The sequence below is a fragment of the Halichoeres trimaculatus genome, unplaced genomic scaffold (assembly GCF_033239565.1).
Source record: "Halichoeres trimaculatus isolate MK-OKI-2021-1 unplaced genomic scaffold, fHalTri1.1 fHalTri1_scaffold_7, whole genome shotgun sequence".
NCBI classification, from domain to species: Eukaryota; Metazoa; Chordata; class Actinopteri; order Labriformes; family Labridae; genus Halichoeres; species Halichoeres trimaculatus.
The window spans coordinates 32,802,147-32,825,915 of record NW_027437185.1 but is presented as its reverse complement, the minus strand read 5'-3'; the positions used below and the strand labels follow the sequence as shown (position 1 = coordinate 32,825,915).

Sequence of the window (23,769 nt, the reverse complement as noted above, 5' to 3'; positions counted from 1 at the left end):
ACCTCAGGAACATGTACCTGGTTTTAAACAGAGCTGACCACCATGGACTCTGATCAATACTTCAATCAATACACACTACAAATATTAATGCCTCATTTCTCCATCCAGACATTTATTTCAGAGCTGTTCACCTTTAAACCGGCCGCTAAGATCTCAACCTTCAGGCTGAGTTTGGTGAGCAGACTAATGGGTGATGAAATTATTGTCCTTGCCTGTAAATGTTAATGTCAGGTTGAATAAACTTTATCCCAAAGAGGAAAGTTCAGGCATACAGTAGCAGATGTTCACAGAATTTTAAAAACTGGTAAAAAAAAAAAAAAAATGTATTATTCACAAGTGATTTTTTTTTGAATACACTCAGATTTATCTAAACTTTCACCATTTTCTTGACTTGAACTTGAACTTTGACTGACTCAAGCAGTTACCTTATACTTAGATTAAAAAGTTAATTTTAGCTCTTCAGAAACATCTATTTAAAGGTCCCATATTCTGCTCCTTTTCTGCAGTTTAATCTGGATCATTGATGTCTTCATGAAATGGTAGTAACATGTTTTGGTCCAAAAAGCCAATAAATCAAGCACAGCAGCATTGTTTCCAGGCTCTCATAGCCCCTCTGTTCAGAACGCTCTGATTTAGTGGGCGTGGCCTTCATTTGTAAATGAGCCACCGCTGATACCACCCCGCTCTTCCGCGTCACTGAGAGCGGCGCCACGAGCTCCGAGTGCACAATGTTTAGAAAACAGCGAAGCTCATTTACCGTAACATTACAGGCTAAAACAACAGGCTAACTGCAGCTAAAGTTAGCATCCTGAAGCTAACACAGAGACAGGGGGGACACTGAGGAAAAGCTCTTACATCTGCTCCACAGCACACAACATTTAAAATACTCACATTTCCTGGGTCCCAGGTTTGTTGGAGGATGGTTGGTAATGCTCCTGGATTCAGGACCAGTCTATTGGCTAGCCCTCTGTTGGACTGTCCAAAGTTGGAAAAGCAGTCGGCCATGAAGTGACTAGTACACACATGCAGAGTTTTACTGAGTGTAGCTGGCACATTTCCCTCATAAATGAACTCTAGCCACTTAGTCTGTCTTCTACTGAGAAGGGAAGCTTGTGCATGGAACTATGTGGCTGTTTACAGCCAAAATCAGAGCAGTGATGGTTCTTCAACTTTGGCTCTTGGTTTGGGGGTATCTGCTCCGGTGGACCAATCAGGTCAGACTTGCTCTCAATTGGTCAAAAAAGGGAATCGCTGACGTCTGCAAATCCTCAAAATCCAAACAGCTCGTTTTAGGTCAGGATTTTACATTCACAAGCACTACTAAGTACAGGTTTTGTCATTAAATATCAGATTTTGTGGGTTGAGAGGAAAGCCAAAGACCCACAAATTTCACTAAAAGACTTAATAAAGTGATTTTTGCATAATATGGGGCCTTTAAGTGAATGGGAGCAAGTTTTAAAGTCAGTAAAGTCACATGGTCAACATTCAGTCAGCACCTGGTTTATGGTTGTCTGAATTGAACTGCTTGGTGGGAACGGGGGTTTAAGTTCCTGATAGTTTTCACCAAGCCAGTTCCAGTGCTAGTTCAGAGCTGGTGCCTAATCTGGCTCCAGTTCTTTGTGTTTCAACCACCAAGAACAAAAAACCCATAACAGAAAAAATGCTCCACCAACTTCTTGCAATGCTAGAAGAACTGTCAGGCCCAAAATACAAGAGCCCAATTATTCGTCGTGTGTTTCCCCGAGCTGCATCAGAGCCACATTTTCCAGGCCCATATTGGAAATGGAGCGGGCTTTGAGCTGCAACATTAACAGCAGGTTCAAGGTAAACTTTATTATCCCCGAGGGGCATTTTGTTCTGCAGCCAGCAGTATCACACGGACAACAAACCAACAATAGATAAAATAAATAGTCCATTAAAGACAGTAAATACAGAACCAACATTACCAAGAGTTATTCAGCAGAACAATGGCTGCCGGAAACAAAAAATTACTCGTCCTATTGGTCCATCAAGGACGGATCTCAGAAATTCAGAAAACCAGCTGTTGCTGTCAGACTGTTTTTCCCTGCTGACGCCTGATTGGTCGATACTACTTTGAAGACCAGCATTTAGCTTTTACAGATCCCTACATTTTCCATTTCAGACTGGTGAACATATTCATAAATCTTTAGACAAAGAAAGTTTAACTGATGTGATTAATACATCAAAGTTAAAAGTTTGATACAAGAAGTTTTAAAAAAAAGTCTTATTAATGAAATGAAACATCTTTGAGTTACTGTTTTCATCAGCCCTAAGAGTTGACTGATTTACTGTAAGTCATTTATACCTGAGAAATTGTTTGGCAGCAGGTTATCTAGACCCAGATCAGGAACTGTACCTACAGCTTTAAGACAAACATGTAACTGCATTCAATAAAACAAATGACTTGTTTGAAATCCTGTGACATTTACAGAGCGGCTGATAAAACCGAGTCATCAGCCTCGTCAGACGCTGGCAGACGATTGGAGGAGATTTACTGTCGCCCAAAGTTTTTACAGTGAGAGATAAAACACGCTAAGGTCATGTTTTATTTATTTGTTCCTTCATAATTAGCAATTTAAATGACTGTGCTGTGTTCAAAGAAACTATTACGTTCAATTCTCCCGCTGGGAGCCATCAGGCTGGAGATAAAGCAGCCGAGGCCCAACCTGAGGTTCACGGGCCTGCAGGGGGACAGAGATGAAGTGTGTGGGTTAGAAACTCTTGTGTGTTTCTGCTGTTTTGAATATTGCCATCCTCACTGTTAGCTTTTAACACCAAATCTGATCAGGGACTGGTATTTCAGGGTACGATGCTTGAGACAATAGGTTGAAAGCAGTCAATGATGCATTCAGGGACCATGATAAAAGAGGAGAGGGAAAAAATTGGGCTTCCAAGAAGCAGGAAGTGTTAAAATCAAAATGAGATTGATATGTTCAAGTACTAAGTTGAGCATGATGTGTTCAGGAACTCAATAAAAGTGGGACATTTTGGAGCTGTAATTTAAACGTTGGAGAATTATTCTGATCATGGCATTTTTAGAAACTATCATAAACCATAATGTAAATCTCATGGACATTTTTAATAGCTTTTTCTCTCATAAACAGAGTTGTAGGTCACTGAAATAGAGGTTTCAAGAACACCAGTGATTCAGTTTTGTTCATCTCGGTACAGTATGCATTTTGTGGCATTTTCTTTGACCAAAACTGGGACAGGTTCCCAAATTACAGACCTGTACCATCCTACTTTTTTTGGTACCCTGCTGTTGGGGTGTAAGAAATACTGATCCAACCCCAGTGGGTGGAGCTAGAAACCCTGGAACCTGTTGATTGGTTAAAAGACCAATCAACAGGGGGTACTCAGCCCTCGATGAAACAAAGCTTGATTGCTATAATTGCGCCTATAACATTACGACAAATTGCTGGATGTCTTCCATCATTGCTCATTGTTCTTCACTGGATTTATTAGGGTACACTGTGACACTCTGCATTGGCGTCACGATATTATGTCGCTGACGCAGCTATCTGCATCTTGCTTACACGCTGCCTACCATGAGGGGGCACATTTGGCTGTAGAAGTAGGACCCGGTTTTACTGATCCAACCCTAGCAAACTTTGCGGATCCAAACTGGACCACTTGGTGGACACAGGACTTAAGACTTAAGTTTTTGAAACACAGACATCTCTTTGTATGATGGTCAGTTTTTTAAAAACTTAAGTCTAATGTGTGAGGATAGTGGGCTATGTTTGTTTATGTCTGTAAGATAATTGAAGGTTGGTTGCATGTTTCAAACAAAGACTGTATATAGAGTGGACAGTGTGGCTCCGCCATTTATCATTGTACGGTTTTGAAGCCAAAATTCCCCCGTCACAGGTGTAGCCATTGTAGCAGTTGTGCAGCCAGAGTCTGCGCAGCAGAGACTGTGAAGGATTCTGGGAGAATCTGAGTGGAGAGACAAAAAAATATATATATTTTTTTTTCTTTCGGGAGTCTAACTTCTTCTTTACACTACCTCCCAACATATTTTACAATCCCCGCAAAAAATACATAAGAACGTCATCTGTCAATCATCGTTAAACGTGATGTAAAGCCTTGTTTTTAACCTCGTATAACTAATGAAAACAAAACTTTTCAGAAAAAAGAGGACTTGAATACAAGGCAGCCAAATGATATCTTCAAATCACCACAACAATCAGACGGGAGAAACATTTCTACAAGGTGTCTTAATTTTTAAAGTTTGACCACAGCCCATCTGGAATGGCTGGGGAGATGGATTTTTGACCTATACTGCAGCCAGCCACCAGGGGGAGCAGTTTTTGTGGCGACTTTGATTCGAGCCGAGCAAGATGACATCCTTTTTTTTTTACAGTACAGTCTGTGATAGTCTATGACTCTGACGTGGACGAACATATCACACCTATCAAACGTTATATTTATATTTATTAAAATGAAAAGTTTTTGGTGTTTCGGCCACCAAAGAATGACCCCATAACAGACAAAAAATTTACAAAGGAACACCAACTCCTTACAGGGCTAAAAGAAAAAAAACACCTGAATGTTTGTTAACATTTAGAAGAGTAAAACCAAAATACAAGATCTCAAGACCAATGTGAATATTTGTATTTGTAAACTATGACAGTTTATCCTGACCCAGTCAATATATACAGAAAAATATATTTAATGATGTCACGACATAGTTGGCTTGTGGCCTTTGTCTTTTCAAAAAGCAGGCTGGTTGAACCAGCACATCAGTGTTGCTAACTCAGCACCTCTGTCACTTTTTTTTTGGCGTTTGGGTACTCTGATGTGAAAGCATGTATAGATGCTGGTAAAGACAGATTTCACATAATTTTACCTGAAGCCCAGCTAAAAAAATGATCACCGATTCTCTCTTAAGATTATGGGCTCTTCAGTCGGAAAAGGAGAAATTATCCTGAATATAATCCTTGAGATAGTTAATGTTTTTTCTCCCTCAGTGTCCCCTAAGAAATTCTGTACCCTACCAAGCCTAAATCTGCAATAATTTCACCCAAAATCTAAAACTAGTACTAAAAATGACTGCCTCATAGCATCTGATGGTTTTGTTGTCTAATGATGTCAAACATTAGTGAAATCAACCATAAAAATTTTAACTGACGTTCAAAGTGTTTCCTGTGTCACCAAACAAACACGTCTGCTCCCTCAAACGGAGCCTTTTTGTCGTACGCAAAGTGATACACGAATCTGAATTTCCTGATGAATTTTTTACCTCCCTTTCACTTAGCAGGATTGTCTTTCAGAAGGGGGCATGAGCCGCTCTTCCACTTTAATGACAAAACAAAGTGCGGCTCAGACAAACAGTGGATTTAAACATTAATGCCGCCAAAGACGCAAATCCAGCGAAGAGGAGGAGAGCGGGGAAATGGGGCAGAAAGCTGAAGGAGGAGCTCATCAGGTTTTTAAAGACTAAGTGCTCGGATGAACATCGTCCCAACAAAACAGGCATACATAATGCAGAAACATCCATTTATCATCTGTGCCCGTCTGACAGAGGGACGCCGAGGACACGCGGACACATCAGGTTATTCTTATTATCCTCAAAGAGGATTAAAAATCCAAAGTCGCTCCTGTCGGGGGATTTTCTCCCTCTCAGACCTGCAGAAGAAGAAATCCCAAATCACTTTGTGTGGCAGCAGAGTGTGAGTCAGTAAAGTGCTGCTGTTAGATACGACTCACTTTAACTCTCCACCATCAGCAGCAGCTTCTTAATTATCCCCTCAGGACGCCACGTTGGACACCCGTCAGCTGATTAAAGACACAAACTACTTTTAATCACTTGATGGACGAGTGTCTGAATCTGTATCAGACGTATCTGACTGACGCTCTGTCTCGTTTACAGCCGTCCGTCCGCTCGTCCCCGATGTACGTCTCACTCCTGGGGCTGATGGGAAACTTTAGGGGGACTTCAGGTGGTTTCCTTCATCAGCTCTGAGTCCCTAAAGCGAGAGAGAAGTTCCTTTTTTTAATCATACATGAAGCACAAATCTGAAACTTTGGCTTCAGTCAGCTGTTTCTCTGTTTCTGCTGCAGGTGATGACAGGATATCAGGTCCCTCAGAGCCAGGCATGGTGCTCACAACGTCCCAAAACACCAAAACTAAAACAGGAAATGTTTAAACCTGCTAACATCTGGTTCGAGGCAAAACTTTGAAAGTCAATGAAAGTATGATACAGCTTTATGAAGTGCCTAAACAACCAGTTTTCACCAATACCTGTAAAATAACAACACAATTTAACACTTAAATTTTATCATCGTATCATGTATCACAGTGGCTTCTTGTCCTCAAAGAGCCACCGTTGCTCCCCCAATGGAAGGGGTGAATAAGAGAGGGTTTGAATCTTAAATTTAACTATGCTAGATATTCATGTTTCTACAAACTGTGCATTTAAAAGAGCACAAAGCTAACTGCAAAAAAACATATATTACACAAGGCTAATAGTATAGAAATCTCAGCACAAAGCTAACAGCACAACATTTTGTGGCAAAAGGCTAACAGTAAACAAATTTCTCAGAGCACACAATGCTATCTGTGTCAGTATTTTGTCACAAAATGCTAACAGCGTCAATAATTTGAAGCAAAAAGCTAACAGTGTAAGCTAGCAGCATAAATATTGAAGCAGAAAGCTAACAGCGTAAATATCCCATAGCACAAGCAGGGCAGCAAAAAGCTAACAAAATGAACACTTTTCTAAAAATCTAGATGTTAAAAAATAACGATAATAGATAAATAAATAAAATGGGGAAAAAAAACATGAATTGCGCACGGACATGTTTGTCAACACAACATAGCTATCATATTATAAAGCTAACAGATAACAGCACATTTTAAGCAAGAAGATAGCAGTGAAAGGCTAGTAAAGCATGCAGCAATTATCGCAAAACAAAATAACAGTGAGAAAATAGTGTGACTGTATAAAACATGGACATATGCCTCCACTATATCACCCGTCAACGCAGCCACATTTGCTCTGATGCTGGCTAAGAGTTTCCTTTCGAACAGCTATAGGGCGCCTGTCAGTCACATGAGCTGAGCTGCGTCTCTGATTGGACAATCGAACGGTCCTAACAACTTCCAAACCGCTAATTTAGAAAAAAATTTACTCACTGTACAGTGTGTGCCTTTAGCCAAATTGCTTTGTCAGACCCAAGCCGTTTTTTTTTTTTTTTAACCATGCTTTAAATGTGTTTTTAATGCTGAAAAAGTATGATTTTTTTTTTTTACTTCTGGTCTTTCTGCAGCCAGCCTCAAGCGGCTTCTCGATGAACAGCAACTTTTAGCACATGCATAGATGTTTCCCCTTGGTATCAGGCTAAAAGCATTGAAGAAAAGAGCCAACAGTACAAAGATAGAGGGGGAAAAAAGCTGACACTTTAAAAATCAACACCACAAATCTGTAAATAAAGCTTATTTGTTGAGAGCAATATAGCACAAAGAAAAAAAAACAAACCGATAAAATAGCAGAAGAAAACTTCAATTTTAGGGGTAATGTAGCACAAAGCTAACTGTCTGCTATCCCCATTGTATTGCTGCTAGCCCCCTCTGCTGGTCACCTGTAGTTCTGAACAAAGGAATGTTTACAATTACTACAAATTGTTTTTGTATTTACTTCAGTTTTGACCTCAGTTTCTTTTAAATTCATGATTTTGACCTAATGAGGGAGAAAAAAATGTAAAATGTGATGCTACTGGTCTGGCTCACTTTGTTACACCCAGCATGCTTTGTGGGTTGAACTGGATACGTACTGTGTAGTGGTGTATCTCCTGCTCTGCAGCAGAGGATGCAGATTATCTTTTGATAAACTATCATTTTTATTTGGTTAAATTTAAATATTTGGATATATTGAGGATTTATGAGCTAAAATGCAAGGTTTAGTCATGAGTTATACATATTATTAATTATAGCTTGTCAAGATTTTAAGTCTAAAGTGGCGGGATGGTCCTGGGAACTGGATCAGATCTCTGCCTCTTTTTATTCTGATATCCTTCCTTTAGGAGGGGCCTGCAAGACAAAGCTGAGGGACGCAGTTATACCTGAGGATTAATGTAAACAATATGAGTATATATTTTTAGACTTGTTTCCAGCGCATAAGAAGAAATATAAAGCGTGACACTACACCCCCTTTTTTCTTTGTCTTTTTTAAAAATTTTATTTCATGGTCTTTTTTTATCAGGACCTGTGTGTGTAAAAGTCTGTTTAACCTCCTGTGGCAGCCTCCTGTGCTGGCATGACAATAAATAATCCTTGAGTCCTTGACATTCGCTCAAACAACACATCCAGAGCCGGTGTGTTTTCATTGTTTGTTGGCAGACATGTTTGATCAGCAGCTCGCACAAACACACACACATGTATACACACACTCAGGTGTTTGAATGCAGGTAATTCTGTGTCATCAGCTCCTCCACATGCTCACAATTAAACAAGCTAATGACAAATTAACCTCACGTCAACATGTCAGCGCTTCAGATTCACTCACCAGGACAGTACGCCTCATTTATTCTCTTTACTTTGACTCAGAAATACACATCGCACTACACACACTGATACACAGAAAAATAACACACCGTACCAACTACATGGGGATAAAGTAAAAAAGGTGGAGAATCTGACTTTAAAGATTAAATCTTCTTTTAACTGGCAGTTTCATTCTGCGAATTCACATTATTCATGGATTTGTTCAAGATTTTCAGTTTGAACATTTGTATCAGACAGATTTTAATTGTTTGAGACATTTTTAGAGGACTTTGGAATCTAACAAAATTTAAAATCTGTGTTTTATTTTGCACAATAAAATCCTTCAAACCTACTTTTTTGTTGTGGGACAGGAAGATATAAATGTGTCCTTTTTGTGGTTTGTATGAGCTTTAATTTTTTGTTTGTCCAATTTAAGAATAATTTAAATTTACGGATAAACGCTGTGAGTGACAGACAGATTTATTCATGCAGTTTGCAGGGTTTAAATATGTTTACAAAGGTTACAAGAGGCTGAAATAAAGATGTCATAACTGTATGTATTGTTGTGAGATTATTTAACAGCATGTTGGAGACGCTTTTGGGAAAATAGATGAGCAGAAACAACGGCTACAGTAAATACATTCAGGACTACAGCCGTGTAAAGACATTTAAAGAAGTAAAAGTTTATTTCCTTTTTTATTTTCAGGATCATTTCTTTGATACCACACGTTTTCATCCTTTTAAACATCAGCTTTATTTTTTTTTTAATCTCTCATATTTCTGCTTTAAATATATTTTTCCCTGTGCATTATTTTTGCTCTGTTTTATTGACTCATATTTAGGCTTATTTAAAATTCTTGTCTTCCACATTTAAAGTTGTATTTTGTTTTTTCATCATCATTTTGTCATCCTCTTGAGTTCCTGCCGCGCTGTCGAAGCTCTTTGAAAACACTTCTCTTTAAACGTTTGTTATGAACACAGTTGATATAATATCTAATTTATTTTTCTTCTGTCTGATTTTTTAACTGCATTTCTGTCTCTATTTGAATGATAATTTATTATCAGGAGAAAAATTTGCTGCATATTTATTGATAGTTTTTTATGGATTTGGACTTTCATTAATCTTTTTTGCAGCTAGAAATCTGTTTTTTATATTTCTTTAAACATTCCTCTGTGTATAGCACAAACTTTGACTTTAAAAAAAAACTGCAGTTTTATATTCTTTTATAAAGATGTGTTACCTTTTCTTAATCAAACCTGTCTATTATATGAAATTTTGTTACAGTTTGAGATTTTTGCACATTATTTGTCAAATAGAGAAAATAATTCAAACATATTCAATGAAACACTTGAATCTTTTTAGACTGTGTCAGTTGCCTAAAGTTGAATATCATCGACACTGACTTCTGATTTTGTTCCTAAAAACAAAAACCATCCATTCCTTGAGTCTTTAGAGGAAGTAAAGATGTGGTCTGTGGCGCCACCTGCTGAGCTCAGAGTTACTGCTGCAGAAGTGATGAAAACACTAACATGATTACGTCTGAGCTCCACAGGTCCGTACACAGGGAACAAAGCAGTAAAAAAAAATAAAAAAGAGGTAAAATATTAAATGAAGAAAATAATGGAATTAAAGCTTTAGTAAAAGGATGTGTCTGAAGTTAAGACTTTTCCTCTGGCGGCTCCAGAATCAGTGTACAGGGTCGGTCTGGATTGTGTTCCAGGTCTGGGCTTTGAGCCTATTTCATACAGTCTGTGGGTCTGAGGTGTGAAGCACTTTGAATTATTATTATTATTATACTATAAAGATCTAAAGAAATGTCAAATCTAGTATGGATTTTGCGAGATAATTTTTTTCTAGCATTCATAGAAAATCAATGTACAACCTATATAATCATTACAACACACACACATTTATGTTGCAGTAAGAAGTAAGACCTATTTTGTTGTCAATTTTAAAAACCTTATTTATATTCATTGTACCTGAAATGACAGAAACAAGCATGTAATGTGTAGAAGAAGAGAATCAGTCAACTAGATAAACAACTGTCTATAAAATTTATCTGTTTACATGTAGTATTTTGTTCCTTTGGCAAAGAAGAAAAGGATTTATATGATTAATGTGAAATTTCATGCTCATCTGGGGATATAATAAGTGTTTTCTCAGAAACAGTGTCTCAAGATTTGAAGAAATAGTTGGTGTAGTTATGGCAAATAATAATCCAATTTAGATGAGAAATTCTGAGAAACACAGACATAAAAACAACATAATTCTGACTGCCTTACAGCCAGACTCGGCTGACAAAGTCTACAAAAAACAAAAAGAAACAGATAAATAATAAATAAAATAAAATAGAACAAAGAAAAACCACCAACAGAAACTCACACATCTTACAGTTATTGACACATGCTCGTACAGATATGCATCTGTCCTGCAAAACAATGCAATAGGCATTTAAGGACCTTTGAATATATAAAATGTAAATATATATAAAAAATGTAAATAAATAAAAAAAGTTAAACAACTACATCTTCTAAGTGGAATGGGATAAATATAATATGGAAAAATCCTTTATTTAGTATTAAGCATCCAATTTACAGGTTTTAATTATCATTAGACATATTTATACAGAAAATCTTTTTTAACACATTTTCTGTGTGCTTGAAAGAATGAAATAGATATCATAGAGGAATTCTGACATCTTAAAGCAAACTCATTTCAGACACTCCAGTGGAACTGAAGAGCCACCAGCGTCACATTTATGATGACGGACAGGAAACTAAAGTGGCTTTTTTAAAAGCTGTGATAGTAAGCTATTTACTTTTGGTAAAAATTCCTACAGCGCCACCCAGTGGTTTGTCTTACGTAATTGCAATCAGACCTGAACAAGAAAGGCAAAAGTAGAGCTGCCAATGGAAGTGGCACTGATAACCAGAAATGCCTCACTTATTGATAGAAGAAAATGAGCAGCAAACAAAACTGTGAAAAACAGAATTGTTGAGAAAGACAGACAGTATTTATAAACTGCAGGTCATTATATTACAAAATATAATTATATGACAACCAATTATATGACAAAATTAAAATAGAATAAATCATTATAAAATTGGCATCAATATTGATTCAAAAAAGAATTGAAAGTTGGCAACATCTTTGAAGATTATAAACAGTTGTATATTAGTTTTACTTGCATTTACATGGTGGTGGTTTTTAGCCTTTTCTATATGGTTGGTATTCTCTTCCAATGTTTTTTTTAAGGTGCAAATCTATGATTTGATTTAGTTGTTGAATGATTTATTAAGCTATTTTAATGTTATTTTTTTTACTTTATTATTATTATTATTATTATTATTATTATTATTATTATTATTATTATTATTATTATTGTTATTATTATTATTAATAATAATAATTTTATTTATTATTATTTTCATTTATTTTTTAATCAATATTTTATAAATTCAAAAATACTCATTTGCATATTATTTCATTTTATTTCAATTTTCCTGGTTGTATTACGAATATTATACACAGACGTATAAACCCCCTCACACCCTATTGTTAAATTCATAGACTGGTTAAATTACCCGAGTTCTGATTATGATTTCTATGTTACATGCACTCCGGTACAATAGGTGGCGGTATAAACCCCAAACATTGGTTTGCGAGCCGCCACTATTTCAAGTGACGAAGAAGAGTAAGATATGAACTGTTTTAGCCATAGGCTCGACTTTTGTTGATTATTTTGCTATTTAGCTGTATTTAAAGCCTCGCAACTCTATATTCCACCCCATGTGAGCTGCTGTGGGATTATAATAATAAAAAAGCTTGAGTTTAAATCAAAGGTAAGTCATCTGCTGGAGGTTTTTATGTGTTAGCCGTTAGCGGACAGCTAACTGTTGATGAACGAAGAGCTCATGTTTTTAGCATTCAAGAGCAAGCGTTACACCTTTTTATGAGGGTAAACTTAACAAGAGCACACTAATGACTGCTGTTAATGTTCAATAACCATCTAATATTATAGATTTTTGTCATAAAAGCCTTTGTTAGTTGGTATTTATCGTTAACAGCTTGACAGGCTAACTGTTTGCTCCTGTTAATGTTCAGAGTCGTCTGTGTGACCGTTAGACTCTTCTCAGGAGTTAGCTGGTATTTTCCAATGTGTTTCTTCAAACTGACTTCTCCCTTTGGTTTCTTTTTAGTGTTTAATTTAAAATGGAAAAGTAAAACGTGAATAAAACATTATATGACACGAAGATAACGAAGAAGCTACCTTAAGTGAAAATACATAAAAACAAAAACCTAACCGTTACTTGGAAGGTAGGGGACTGATGACACTTGTGTGTATAGTGATTTTTTTATTTATTTTTTATCTATTTATTCATAAATTTTTATCAGAAAATACTTTAAGTGTTCAGTTAAACATCATTATTCTTTATAAATGTTTTTAAGTTGAGCAGCAAGCACCAGAATATTGTCTTGCTTTGCCTTCTGTTTTTTTTTTTTCGTGATATTTCCTACTATCTTCTCACCTGTGTGACCCTCCTCCGAGAGTTAATGGGATCACACAAGTCAGATGATAACAAATAATCTGCTTTGGCTGGTCCTCTGCTGTGGAGCTTGACAATTGTGGGTTTTAACTGGTTTTCAAAGGGAAAAAAATTGATTAATTTGATGAAGATTAAAATACTAAGTGAACTCAATCTTTTTCGGAGGAATGTAAAATGTGGAGTCAATGTTTGTTCTGTTTGTTGGATGAGGTAACAAACTCAGGTAAGATGTTTGGTTAAAGATGATGTTTAAAATGCAGCTTACTCCTTCAAATCATCATTTATCCTTTCTTTGTTGTACTCTGAGCAGGTATTTCTCTGACTTGTTTGCTTTCCAGATGAAATGTTCTCTGCCGTGATTTGACTTCTCCTGTCTCCTTGACACCCTCTGTCTGCAGGAAACGCTCTGAGCGTTTCTCCTCCCATCATGTCTCACAACTACCCCTACAGACGACAGCCGCTTGACTCCAGTCTTAAACCGGATCCAGGATCTTACAGCTCCTCAGGTCGCTCCCACACCTCGCCTGACCATGACTTTAGCTGGGCCCCTCAGGAGTCCTACTCCTCATCCCACCAGTCGTCGTCATCATCATCGTCCTCCAGAGCGGTGCCCAGGTGGACACAGGACAGTGCTTTCAGCGTCCTCAGCAGCTGTGGTCTGGAGCCCAGCGACCTGGCTTTGCTCGCTGAGATGCCTGAAGACGCCCTCACGGTAGAGTCCCTGCCTCAGGTCCTCAAACAGATCAAAGGAAAGAGGGGGACTGTGAAACCTCATCTTCAGGGTTCACCCTCTCCCTCCTCAACCTCTTCCTCCTCTTGTGCACCCAACTCCACTGGTCGACCAGCTGCAAGACTCTCCTCCAATGACCGGGACCATCCCCACAGCCACATGGTCCAGTATCCAACCAAGCACATAAAACCCAGTCCTCTTCCAGCTGAGCTGGACCGCTGGGGGAACCCCATCGCTTTAAGCTGTGTTAGAGCACAACCATCATCATCATCATCTTCCTCCTCCAGGTATGCAGTGGACTTCCACCACAGAGGAGGTCCATCTGAGTACGGTAAGACATGCAGAGACCCCAGCCCAGTTTCTTCTCAGAACTACCTCCACCAATCAGGAACCTCTGAGTTTGTAACGCCAGGCAGGAGCAGCCACCTGGTTCCCTCTCAAGACTTCAGCTACAGACCAGGAGCTTCTAAATTCAGCGAGACCTCCAGAAATGCAACTCATGATTCCACTAAAGACTACAACCACATACCAGGACTTGAGTATGGAAAGACTGGCAGAGACGTAGGTCCAGCTTCTTTTCAAAACCAGCCTTCTTTCAGCCCAGCAAGCAGAGACCAAACAACTCGCCCCTCCCAGCCAGGACCAGTTGGTTACACATTACCTCCAGCTCAGGAGTCCTATCTTAGACCTTCTTTTGGGCTCAGCGGGTCTGAGACTTCCACCAGGAGCAGCAGCCAGTCCACAGCCTCAATGCCTTCAAGACAAAACGCTCTGGACTTCCACGGAGCGACGCCGCCAATATACCCGCACTCGTGCTCTCTGTGCGCTATCACTGTGATGTCAGAAAAGGTAACTAGCGTGTCCTCCTCCTCATCGAACCTCTCCTCTGATTTTTCCAGGGTGATGGGGTAAGGGTTAGTTGAGTATCACACTTCTTGCTGCTGAGGATGATGTCATTGCTGCTGCTGCAGCTCTCAGGTAGAAACAGTTGGAGCAGGCCAGTGTGATTCATGCTTGTTTGTGTTCTAGGTTTGGCTGAAACATATAAACGGGCCTCACCATGCAGACGGACAGCTCAACCTACTGCAGAAGTGAGTATTCACACACTCTGAATACCATTTAACAAGTTCTTTTGGAAATTCAGAGCAAAAAATGTGTTGATGTGTTTATTTACACATGTTTGATGATTTTCCTGCAGGTTCCCCAGCTGGGACTGTCGCATGGAGACAGTGGACAGGTCAGTGTCATACTCTTCTTAAATTAAGGTGGTATTCAGACCTGGACTATTTGGTCCACTTTAAACGGACCAGGGTTCATTTCCCACGCTGGTGCGGACTTTCCATGCAGGTGTGAACAGACACAAACAAACCCTGGTGCAGACCAAACAACCGGACTGAGACCCACTTTTTGAGGTGGTCTCGGCCCGCTTCCAAACGAACTCTGGTGCAGTTCATGGTTCCTCGGTGCAGGTCTGAATACAAACCAAGGTCCATCCGAACTAATTACTGGATACATGCGCCTTTTGGGCCTTTAAAGCCACCGTAACCTAACCGTCTTTGTTTCATACCTGATCCTCCGTCTTCTGTTAAGCCATGCTGTTGCTAGCATGTTGTGGGTCAGGACACACAGAGCATAGCGTCTCCTTGCTGCGCGCATTCGTCTTCGCTGTTCCAAAATTGTAAACGGTGTTGTTAAGCCTTCTTTGAAGGAGCTGATCTTGAAACTGAAAATGATTTTGCAGCTCTAATAAGAGCACAAACACACGTTTACCTCCATTTCCGGGTCTGTATTCTGTGTGCCACCCTTTGTCAGTGCTGTCCAATGAGAGCACCAATCGTCACACACGTGGATGTGTTTACAGAATATAGTCCACTTGCAAAAAGTACAATCTGAATACAAACCGCACCAAACGAAATAAAAATAAAATCCGCTTTTGGTCCGGACCAAACAAGTGGACTAAAGGACTTTTCTGGTCTGAATACAGCCTGAAACAGCAGCTTTGAGTCATGAGGTTTATGGAGGTTAATCAAATCTATTCTTCTGTTTAAGGGTCAACAACGAACCAGAGCAACAGAGGGAAGAAGAAAATCCCGTCAGCAAGCCGCAGACGACCAATCAGAACTCCAGTAAAACAGCTTTTATTGTTTTCTCAGGCTGGGATGATATGCTATTCTCTGGATTTGGTTCTATCACGATTTTTGGGATGCTGATTTGATTTAAAATGGAGTTTGATATTTACAATTTTTGTGATTTTTAGTGTGCTTTTTTAACACCAGACCATGTGAAAAAGTTAAATGATGATGATAATGTCTACAGACTAAAACTGGAGCCATATTTTCCCATAAGACGCACATCACGTGGGGCCTAAAAACATTTCACAAAAACAGTTTAATTCAAAAAATGATTTTTTGTCAAACCGTTATATATTATATTTCAGTTTTTTTCTCCCACCCCTGTTGTTTTCCATCTTTAAACAAATATCCAGCTGACTGATCGATTCCGCTAACATCTCTAACTGTCTGTCTTTAACAGATCCACCGCAGCCAAACACAAAAACACAGAAGGTAAAACAGTTGTAGGGTTTTTAAACTTGAGTTGATCTCCCTGGTTTTAACTTTGAATTGAAAAAGCATCATGTGTTTGTTTCCTGTCAGTCCTCAGTGAAAAGTAAAGTGGTGTGTGTGAAGTTTCCGGCTCACGCTGTGGATGAAGCCTATCTGAGGAAACTGGCTGAACCGTTTGGGAAGGTCGTCAAGATCCTCATGTTCCCGTCATTAGTGAGTCGCTGAAGTCACTTCATCCATCCTGGTAATCAGACTGCTGCAGTTTTTCCCGCCTTGTGGTTCTTGTTAAAATCTGATGTGTTGTGAACCCTGCAGGCGTTTGTTGAGCTGGGATCCATGGATCAGGCAAAGGACTTGGTGAAGTTTCACACGAACTACCCTCCAACTGTGAACGGAGAGCTGATGGAGTTTAGGATCTCAAGCACCTTCAACTTTCTGCAGGTAGAAACTCGCTCAGGCTGCAGCTCATGTCACAACTTCCAGAAGAATCTCTCAAAAGAGATTCACAACACCCAGATCACACCTTTAATCCTTCGCTGTGTTTCCTCTCAGAGTTCCTCTGTGGTCAGTTTCTTTCCGACCCCATCAGGAGACGGTCAGACGGATCTGATCAGCATCATCAAACGCTTCGGCACGCCGCTCTACACCCTGTTCCTGCCCTCCAGGGTGAGACGCCCCAAACCGTTCAGAGTTTCCTCCAAGGGGCTGAAATTTCAGGAAGCGTGTTTGGTTCAGAGTGAGATCATTTTTGACTTCGTCTTTTTTATTTTCAGGCGTTTGTCGAGATGAAAGATGCAGCTGAAGCTCAAAAGATTGTAGATTATTATGCCTCCAACAACCTGAGGATCAACGATGATCTCATAAAAGTTTCCTTCTCTGGAGAATACAAAAGCCTCATGTGAGCACAGTCGACCTGACAGAGGGATTAATAATTTATTCTGGTCTTTCCTGTTTTTAATCCATCATGTGTCCTCTCTCTGCTGCAGGAGGGTCCCGTCAGCCAAGAGGTACGAAGAGGAAACAACAAAGACTACAAGGAGCTCAAGCAGAGATAGAGAAGAGAGGAGGACGGAGAGCAGGAGGAGGAGGAGCAGAACCAGATCCAGGTCCAGATCTAAAGAAAAAAAATACAGAACCAGATCAAAATCAAAAGAAAAGTCTGAAAAAGACACAAGGACCAAATCCAGAGATAGATCAAGCCGTGATGGGAGGACCAGAACCAGATCAAGGTCTAAAGAAAGCTCCAGACGAAACAGATCAAGATCCAGAGAGAAAGCATCGAGAGCCAGATCCAGGTCTGGGGACAGATCCAGCAGATATAGGAAGACCAGAACCAGGTCAAAGTCCAAGGAAAAGTCCAGTAATGAAAGAAAATCTGAGCCCGGGGAAAAATCAGCAGAGCATCACAGGAAAGAAGAGAGGTCCAGATCCAAGTCCAGGTCCAAGGAGAAGATAGTGGTACCAGAGAAAACTGAGACACCAGGTAAGAAGACAGGAGGAGTTTCTCTGCTTTGCTCAGCTCTGATAGAAAACAAATTATTTGATTACTGCTTACGATTTATTTGAACTCTTTTATTCATCAAAATGACGCTGACTCCTCTGTAAACGCTAAAACCCAACACCTCTTTCTCCTCCTCTAAGCGGTCTCCACAGGGTCCAGCTCTGATCCACATCCCGTCAGAGACACACCCGGTGCTGCAGAGAAAGAACACATCAAAGAGGAAACAGAGTGAGTTTCGGATCTTTTAGAAACAAACCCTCTGAGGGAGAGTTTGTGATTGAGAAGTGAAAATGTGCCGCGTGTTATCGTTCAGGTCGTCTGATGATGACAGCGACATCGAAGGGATGGAGGTGATCGGAGAGGATGGAGAGAGTGTGCAGGATGAAGATATGGAAACTGAAGAAGAGGAGAAAGAGGAATGTCCTGCAGAGAGAACAAACTCACCTGAAGAAGGTAGAAACCAAATCTGAGCTGTCTGCTTCAAATCTTTACTGAAACACAAAGAGGAAGACTAAAAGTAACCTCTGATTTGATTTCCTTTCAGGTAAAAAGGATGAAGAAGCCAGTCATCATGAGCAGGAGGAAGACGAGGAGAGACGGACTCAACTAAAGGAAGAGGAAAGAAAGGAGATCTGTGTGAAGGAGGAAGAAGAAACTAAATCTGTGGGAGAAGAGGAGACGACTCTGCTCAAGAATGAAGAGGTGCAAACAGATTTTAAAAATGATTTCCTCACTAAGGCGTCACTTTTTCAGTTTTCAGCTTCCGTAGTATCACAAACTTCAGACAATACAACTGTAAACTGTCCTGAGGTCTAAATTTGATGTGATTGAGGCGATCAGACTGGATCAAATCTAGAAAAAGTCCTCAAACCACAGTAGATAAGATAACCCTGTTGTCTTTTGTCTTGTTTGAAACTTTTGATCGGGATTGGAGTAACTTTGATATAATCATTCAGTGATATCCTGAACTCAGCAGCGGTCTGGATTAAAGTGATACTCCGGGATGGAACAAGTTGGGTCCTATCACAAGGTTTAGGGCAGAAATTACCCCTACAGCAGTGTTTTTGTGCAGCAGAAGCCCAGAGCACTCACACCAAACACCCCCTCCCTGCTCCTCTACCGGTTTCCTCTGCACTCAGACGGGGCCAATGTTTACTTGACCAAAAACACAAATAAACGGACTCCCACCAAAAAAATCTGATATCGGTTTGCATTCACGCTTTATTTAGAGAATTTTCAGCGCATTAGTTTCACACAAAAACACAGCTAAATAAGGCTCTAGTTCTCATCATGTCGTAAAGCGGCGCTACCTCCGCTGCAGAGCCACAGCTGGCTACGAGCCGCTCGCCGATCAGTCTATCAGTCAGACTTCTGAGTCTCTGGGTGCGCCTCAAAGCGATAAAGTTCCATCCTTCCTTCCTGCACTTGCGTCATTCTCTTGCGTCGTAGTCCGTCCCACCAGAGATGATGGGAGAGACGTGAGGAAATGAAAAGAGGAGAGAGGATGGAGGAGATTCGTTTTTAGAGCAATGGGACATCCTCTCCTTCGGAGCGTCACATGAAGCGATGTGTTTCAGTGATGACGGCATCAGCTGATCACCTCTGGATCATCTGTCAGTCAGCTCTAACAGCTGTTTGCACATGTGCGCTGTAATAACTCTGATCAAACAGTAACAGAGATTTGTCTGTTCCTTTGACCTGTTTAACAAACACGTTACGATGAAGAAAACCTGCTCTCTGTTTATTCTGTGAGCTGTTTGGAAGCTCATGGATCACTTTACCAGTAAAATGCGTAATTGTTAGATTATTTATGAATTATTTAGCCTATATCTCGATGGTGAACTCTGAAACTTATTAATATAACCCAGTTTATTGTGTTTCAGGAAGATATTATTTATCAGTCAGTTTTCTGTATTAATCCTCTGTTATATTGATTTGATGATGGTTGTGTTCAGTATTTTGTGCTTTAAACTCACAGCGAACACTTAATTACCAGATTTTATGATCCATTTCTGAACGATCCTCTGTGCCTGTACTTAGCTCGTCTTTTCTCTCATTAAACTTTGTTGTGTTTGTGAAGTTTCATGTAGAGAAGTCTGAGCTGCTGCAGCGTCCAATCAGAGAGTGATATTCAGTGAAAAGACTTCTGCAAAGCCAGCTCTCATGTCTCCTCGATCATCGCTCCTCCGATCAGTCTCCTCAATCCTCTCTCCTCTCTCCTTCAAGCGCAATTATCGCTTTGAGACAGTCTTTAAAATGGTGACTAAGGAAGTAATTCCCGTGCCGGGGAGGAGATAGGACGGAGGAGGCACGAAGTTAACGAATTGAGATGCACCCTCTGAAGAACCGTTTAGGTGCGGTCGGTCCTGTCCTCACTAGATTTTGAGTTACTCTGAGAATTCTCTCAGCTTTGGCGCCCCACTGTGGACAAATGAATCCCTACCTATTTGCCCTCTGCATGGGTAATCAGTGTTTCTACTGTCCAATGGATAAAAATTTGCATTTTAAGCTTCTTTGCTCCTCCTCTGTGTGTGTTTGTCTCCAGAGTGAGTGGGATTTCCCCATCGATCTGGACAGCTGCATCACTCTGGACGAGCTCAACTGTGATGATGCAGGTAAGGATGACAGAGAGTGGAGAAAGTCCTGAATATTCAATAATCTGAAAGACCTTTATCATATTTAAAGAGGATTTGTTCTGCTTTATCATATTCTAAACATGATCTTAAGTATCAATGTGTGATGTTCAGACTTCTGGTTTGTTTTTTGCAGAAGAAAAAGTCAGCCATCAGCGAAAAGTAAGGAGGACTTTTGTTCCTTGAAGCAGTCCCATTTCTGTTCCTCTGGATGTGTCTGATGTTTTATTTTTGTTTCCAGTCTCCTTCCAGCCGAGTTCTTTTCTTCTCAAACGTCCCGCTGGACGTCTTCACAGACGCTGAGTTCATCCAGCTGGTGAGCGGGTACGGGACGGCTGTGCTTTTCTTAAGGGTGCCTGGGCGTGAAGCGGTGAGAAACACATCAAACTCACACAAGCCCCTAAACCTTCTGCAAAATTTGATGCACTTCATTCAGAAAGTTTTTCTTTAGTTTGTGGTGTTATCAAAGGGTCTGTGTATTTCAGGGTTTTATCGAGATGTCATCGTCTGCCGAGGCTCAGAAGGTCAAAGATGCTCTGACAGCCCGGCCGCTTTGGATGCACGGCTGCAGAATCCTCGCTGACATCTCCAGGAAATACACCAGACTCTTCAATGGGTGGGTCTCAGACAGATTCCTCTCTGTCCCTGTTCACACGTCTGATATATCCACAGTTTTTCCCTAAATCTCTCTGATCTGACTCTGCAGCCATTCTGTGGAGTCGATAGAAGGCCTGAAGGAAGGAGGCCGCGAGAGCAGGAGTCAAAGCAACAGGAGGAGCGAGAGGCTGAGCCAGTCCAAAACATCAGACAGAGATGAGTCCAGCAGGAGGTCTGAGGGGAGGAAGTCAACGTCCCGGAGGAGCGAAGAGAAGGAGTCCAAAACATCTCACAGGAAGTCTTCAGAGAAAGAGTCAGCGTCCAAGAAATCCCCGGGAAAAAAGAGCCCAGTAAAGAGATCAGAGAGACTCTCCAGGACGACTCCAGGAAAAGAGTTGACCAATGAAAAGACTCCGGAGAAGGAGTCGACCAATGAAAAGACTCCAGAGAAAGAGTCAACCAATGAAATTATTACAGAGAAAGAGTCGACCAATGAAAAGACCACTCCAGAGAAAGAGTCAACCAATGAAAAGACCACTCCAGAGAAAGAGTCAACCAATGAATTTATTACAGAGAAAGAGTCGACTAATAAAGTTATTACAGAGAAAATGTCGACCAATGAAAAGACCACACTGGAGAAAGAGTCGACCAATGAAGAGACAACTCAAGAGTCAGAGTTGACCAATGAAATGACTCCAGAGACAGAGTCAACCAATGAAACGACTCCAGGCATGGAGTTGACCACTGAAAAGCTTCCAGGCATGGAGTTGACCAATGAAAAGCCTCCAGAGACAGAGTCGGCCAATGAAACGATTCCAGGCATGGAGTTGACCAATGAAAAGCTTCCAGAGACAGAGTTTACCAATGAAAAGCCTCCAGAGACAGAGTCGACCAATGAAACGACTCCAGGCATGGAGTTGACCACTGAAAAGCTTCCAGGCATGGAGTTGACCAGTAAAAAGCCTCCAGAGACAGAGTCGACCACTGAAATGGCTCCAGAAACAGAGTTGACCAATGAAAAGCCTCCAGAGACAGAGTCGACCAATGAAACGACTCCAGGCATGGAGTTGACCACTGAAAAGCTTCCAGGCATGGAGTTGACCAGTAAAAAGCCTCCAGAGACAGAGTCGACCACTGAAATGGCTCCAGAAACAGAGTTGACTAATGAAAAGCCTCCAGAGACAGAGTCGGCCAATAAAATGATTCCAGGCATGGAGCTGACCAATGAAAAGCTTCCAGAAACAGAGTTGACTAATGAAAAGCCTCCAGAGAGAGACTCCGCTTCCAGACTGATGGCAGAGGAGTCACAGGGTGAAAAGAGTCTTGAAAAAGGCTCTAAAAAAAGCTCCAGGACAGATTCAGGAACAGAAACGAGTCCAGAGACTGAATCAAGTAAAAACAGGACTTTTAAAAGAAGAGGGAGTCATAAGGATGACCCTGTGCCTGAGAAAAAAGACAAGAAGGAGTCAGAGGACGAGGAAACTCGAACAAATGATGCTGAAGCGTCAGGGGAGGAAAAGATGGAGATTCAAGAGAAGGGAGAGGATTTACAGAGTCCAGGACTCCAACAAGACTTCACAGGAGATTCTCCAAGACCACAAACTGCACAGGTACATGAACACTTGCTGCAGGTCAAAACTTAATGATCCTTGGCACATCACCTGACATTAAGGCCTCACTTTTAGACTGAAGACGTTCAACTTAAATGAGATTAAAAACCAAAACAAGTGGATAAGAAAAGAGATAAATTTATTGTTGGATTCAGTTTTCACCTGTGTTTTCTGTTTCAGCTCTCTGAACAGTCTCTGATCTGTTTTCAGAAACCTGCTGATCCGCAGGACTTCCAGGTCAAAGAGGAGCAACAGCCCGAACCAATAAGTGTCTCTGAAGAGCTGCAGAAACCCCTCAAACCTGTTGGTAAGAAAATACACAAATTATGATTATGAGCACAAGTTCCTAAACTTTTCAGCCTGGCCCCCTGTAGACCAGTGACCCCCAAAACATCAGTGTCGGCGCTGAAATAAGATCTCAGAAAGTTGATTTAACCCATCAGAGTGAAATTAGACAACCCACGCTCACATATTTCTGTTTCTTACAGGAGTGCTGTGTTAACTGACCCCTCGTCTTTTTGTGTTTCAGGTACAGAGTTTGTGCGTCCAGTCGTGGGTTATTTCTGTAATTTGTGTCAGGTGATCTACGCTGACGAGGACGAGGCCAAACAGCAGCACTGCAGCAGCGAGGAGCATTACAGGAAGTATCAGGTACAGAGTTTTGATTTAGCACTTTTATTCTGAAGCTTCTTCTTTTTTTCTGATCTTCACTCTGAACTTTTTTTATTTCCTTCTTCAGGAAAAGACGGGGAAAGATCCATGGGCGAGCTGACGTATGACTGAACTAAAGGAACTCACTTTCAGTTTTAATATTACCTCAGAAGCTTTGATCAAATATTATTTTCCTTAAGGAAGCATGTTTGCTTATCAGTTAAAGTATTATTTAGTTGACACTACAAACTGATGTCCCTGTCCTCTCTTTAAAGCAGTGTTCAGGATAAATGTGTTCATTTCTGGAACTATGAAGTCAGTGTTTTGTGTTGTTATTGTCACAGTTTAAATGTTACTTTAAAAAATCAAACATGAGGGGTTTTTTTCTTTTTTTTTTTATTAAAAACAAAACAAAAAAAAACAAAT

General features: G+C 40.4%; 1 protein-coding gene across 3 annotated transcripts; it reads left to right on the top strand.

The window, feature by feature from the left end:
* The first annotated feature begins 12,186 nt into the window (after positions 1–12,186).
* Positions 12,187–23,721, top strand: LOC141793123 (uncharacterized). 3 transcript variants are annotated; one of them, XM_074673526.1, is made up of 23 exons: positions 12,187–12,352; positions 13,456–14,636; positions 14,817–14,878; positions 14,986–15,024; positions 15,837–15,913; positions 16,320–16,351; positions 16,442–16,564; positions 16,667–16,792; positions 16,904–17,017; positions 17,125–17,249; positions 17,338–17,834; positions 17,993–18,080; positions 18,166–18,305; positions 18,397–18,554; positions 20,398–20,467; positions 20,622–20,647; positions 20,727–20,855; positions 20,971–21,101; positions 21,192–22,255; positions 22,346–22,692; positions 22,903–22,999; positions 23,222–23,343; positions 23,432–23,721. In XM_074673526.1, exons 2-23 carry the CDS (start codon positions 13,485–13,487, stop codon positions 23,462–23,464), a joined length of 4,752 nt encoding a protein of 1,583 aa, XP_074529627.1. In that variant the 5' UTR covers positions 12,187–12,352; positions 13,456–13,484; the 3' UTR covers positions 23,465–23,721. The 3 variants fall into 3 exon arrangements, with proteins under 3 accessions (XP_074529627.1, XP_074529625.1, XP_074529626.1); XM_074673524.1 differs by having other exon boundaries at positions 21,192–22,692; XM_074673525.1 differs by having other exon boundaries at positions 13,396–14,636; positions 21,192–22,692.
* The last annotated feature ends 48 nt before the right edge of the window (positions 23,722–23,769 follow it).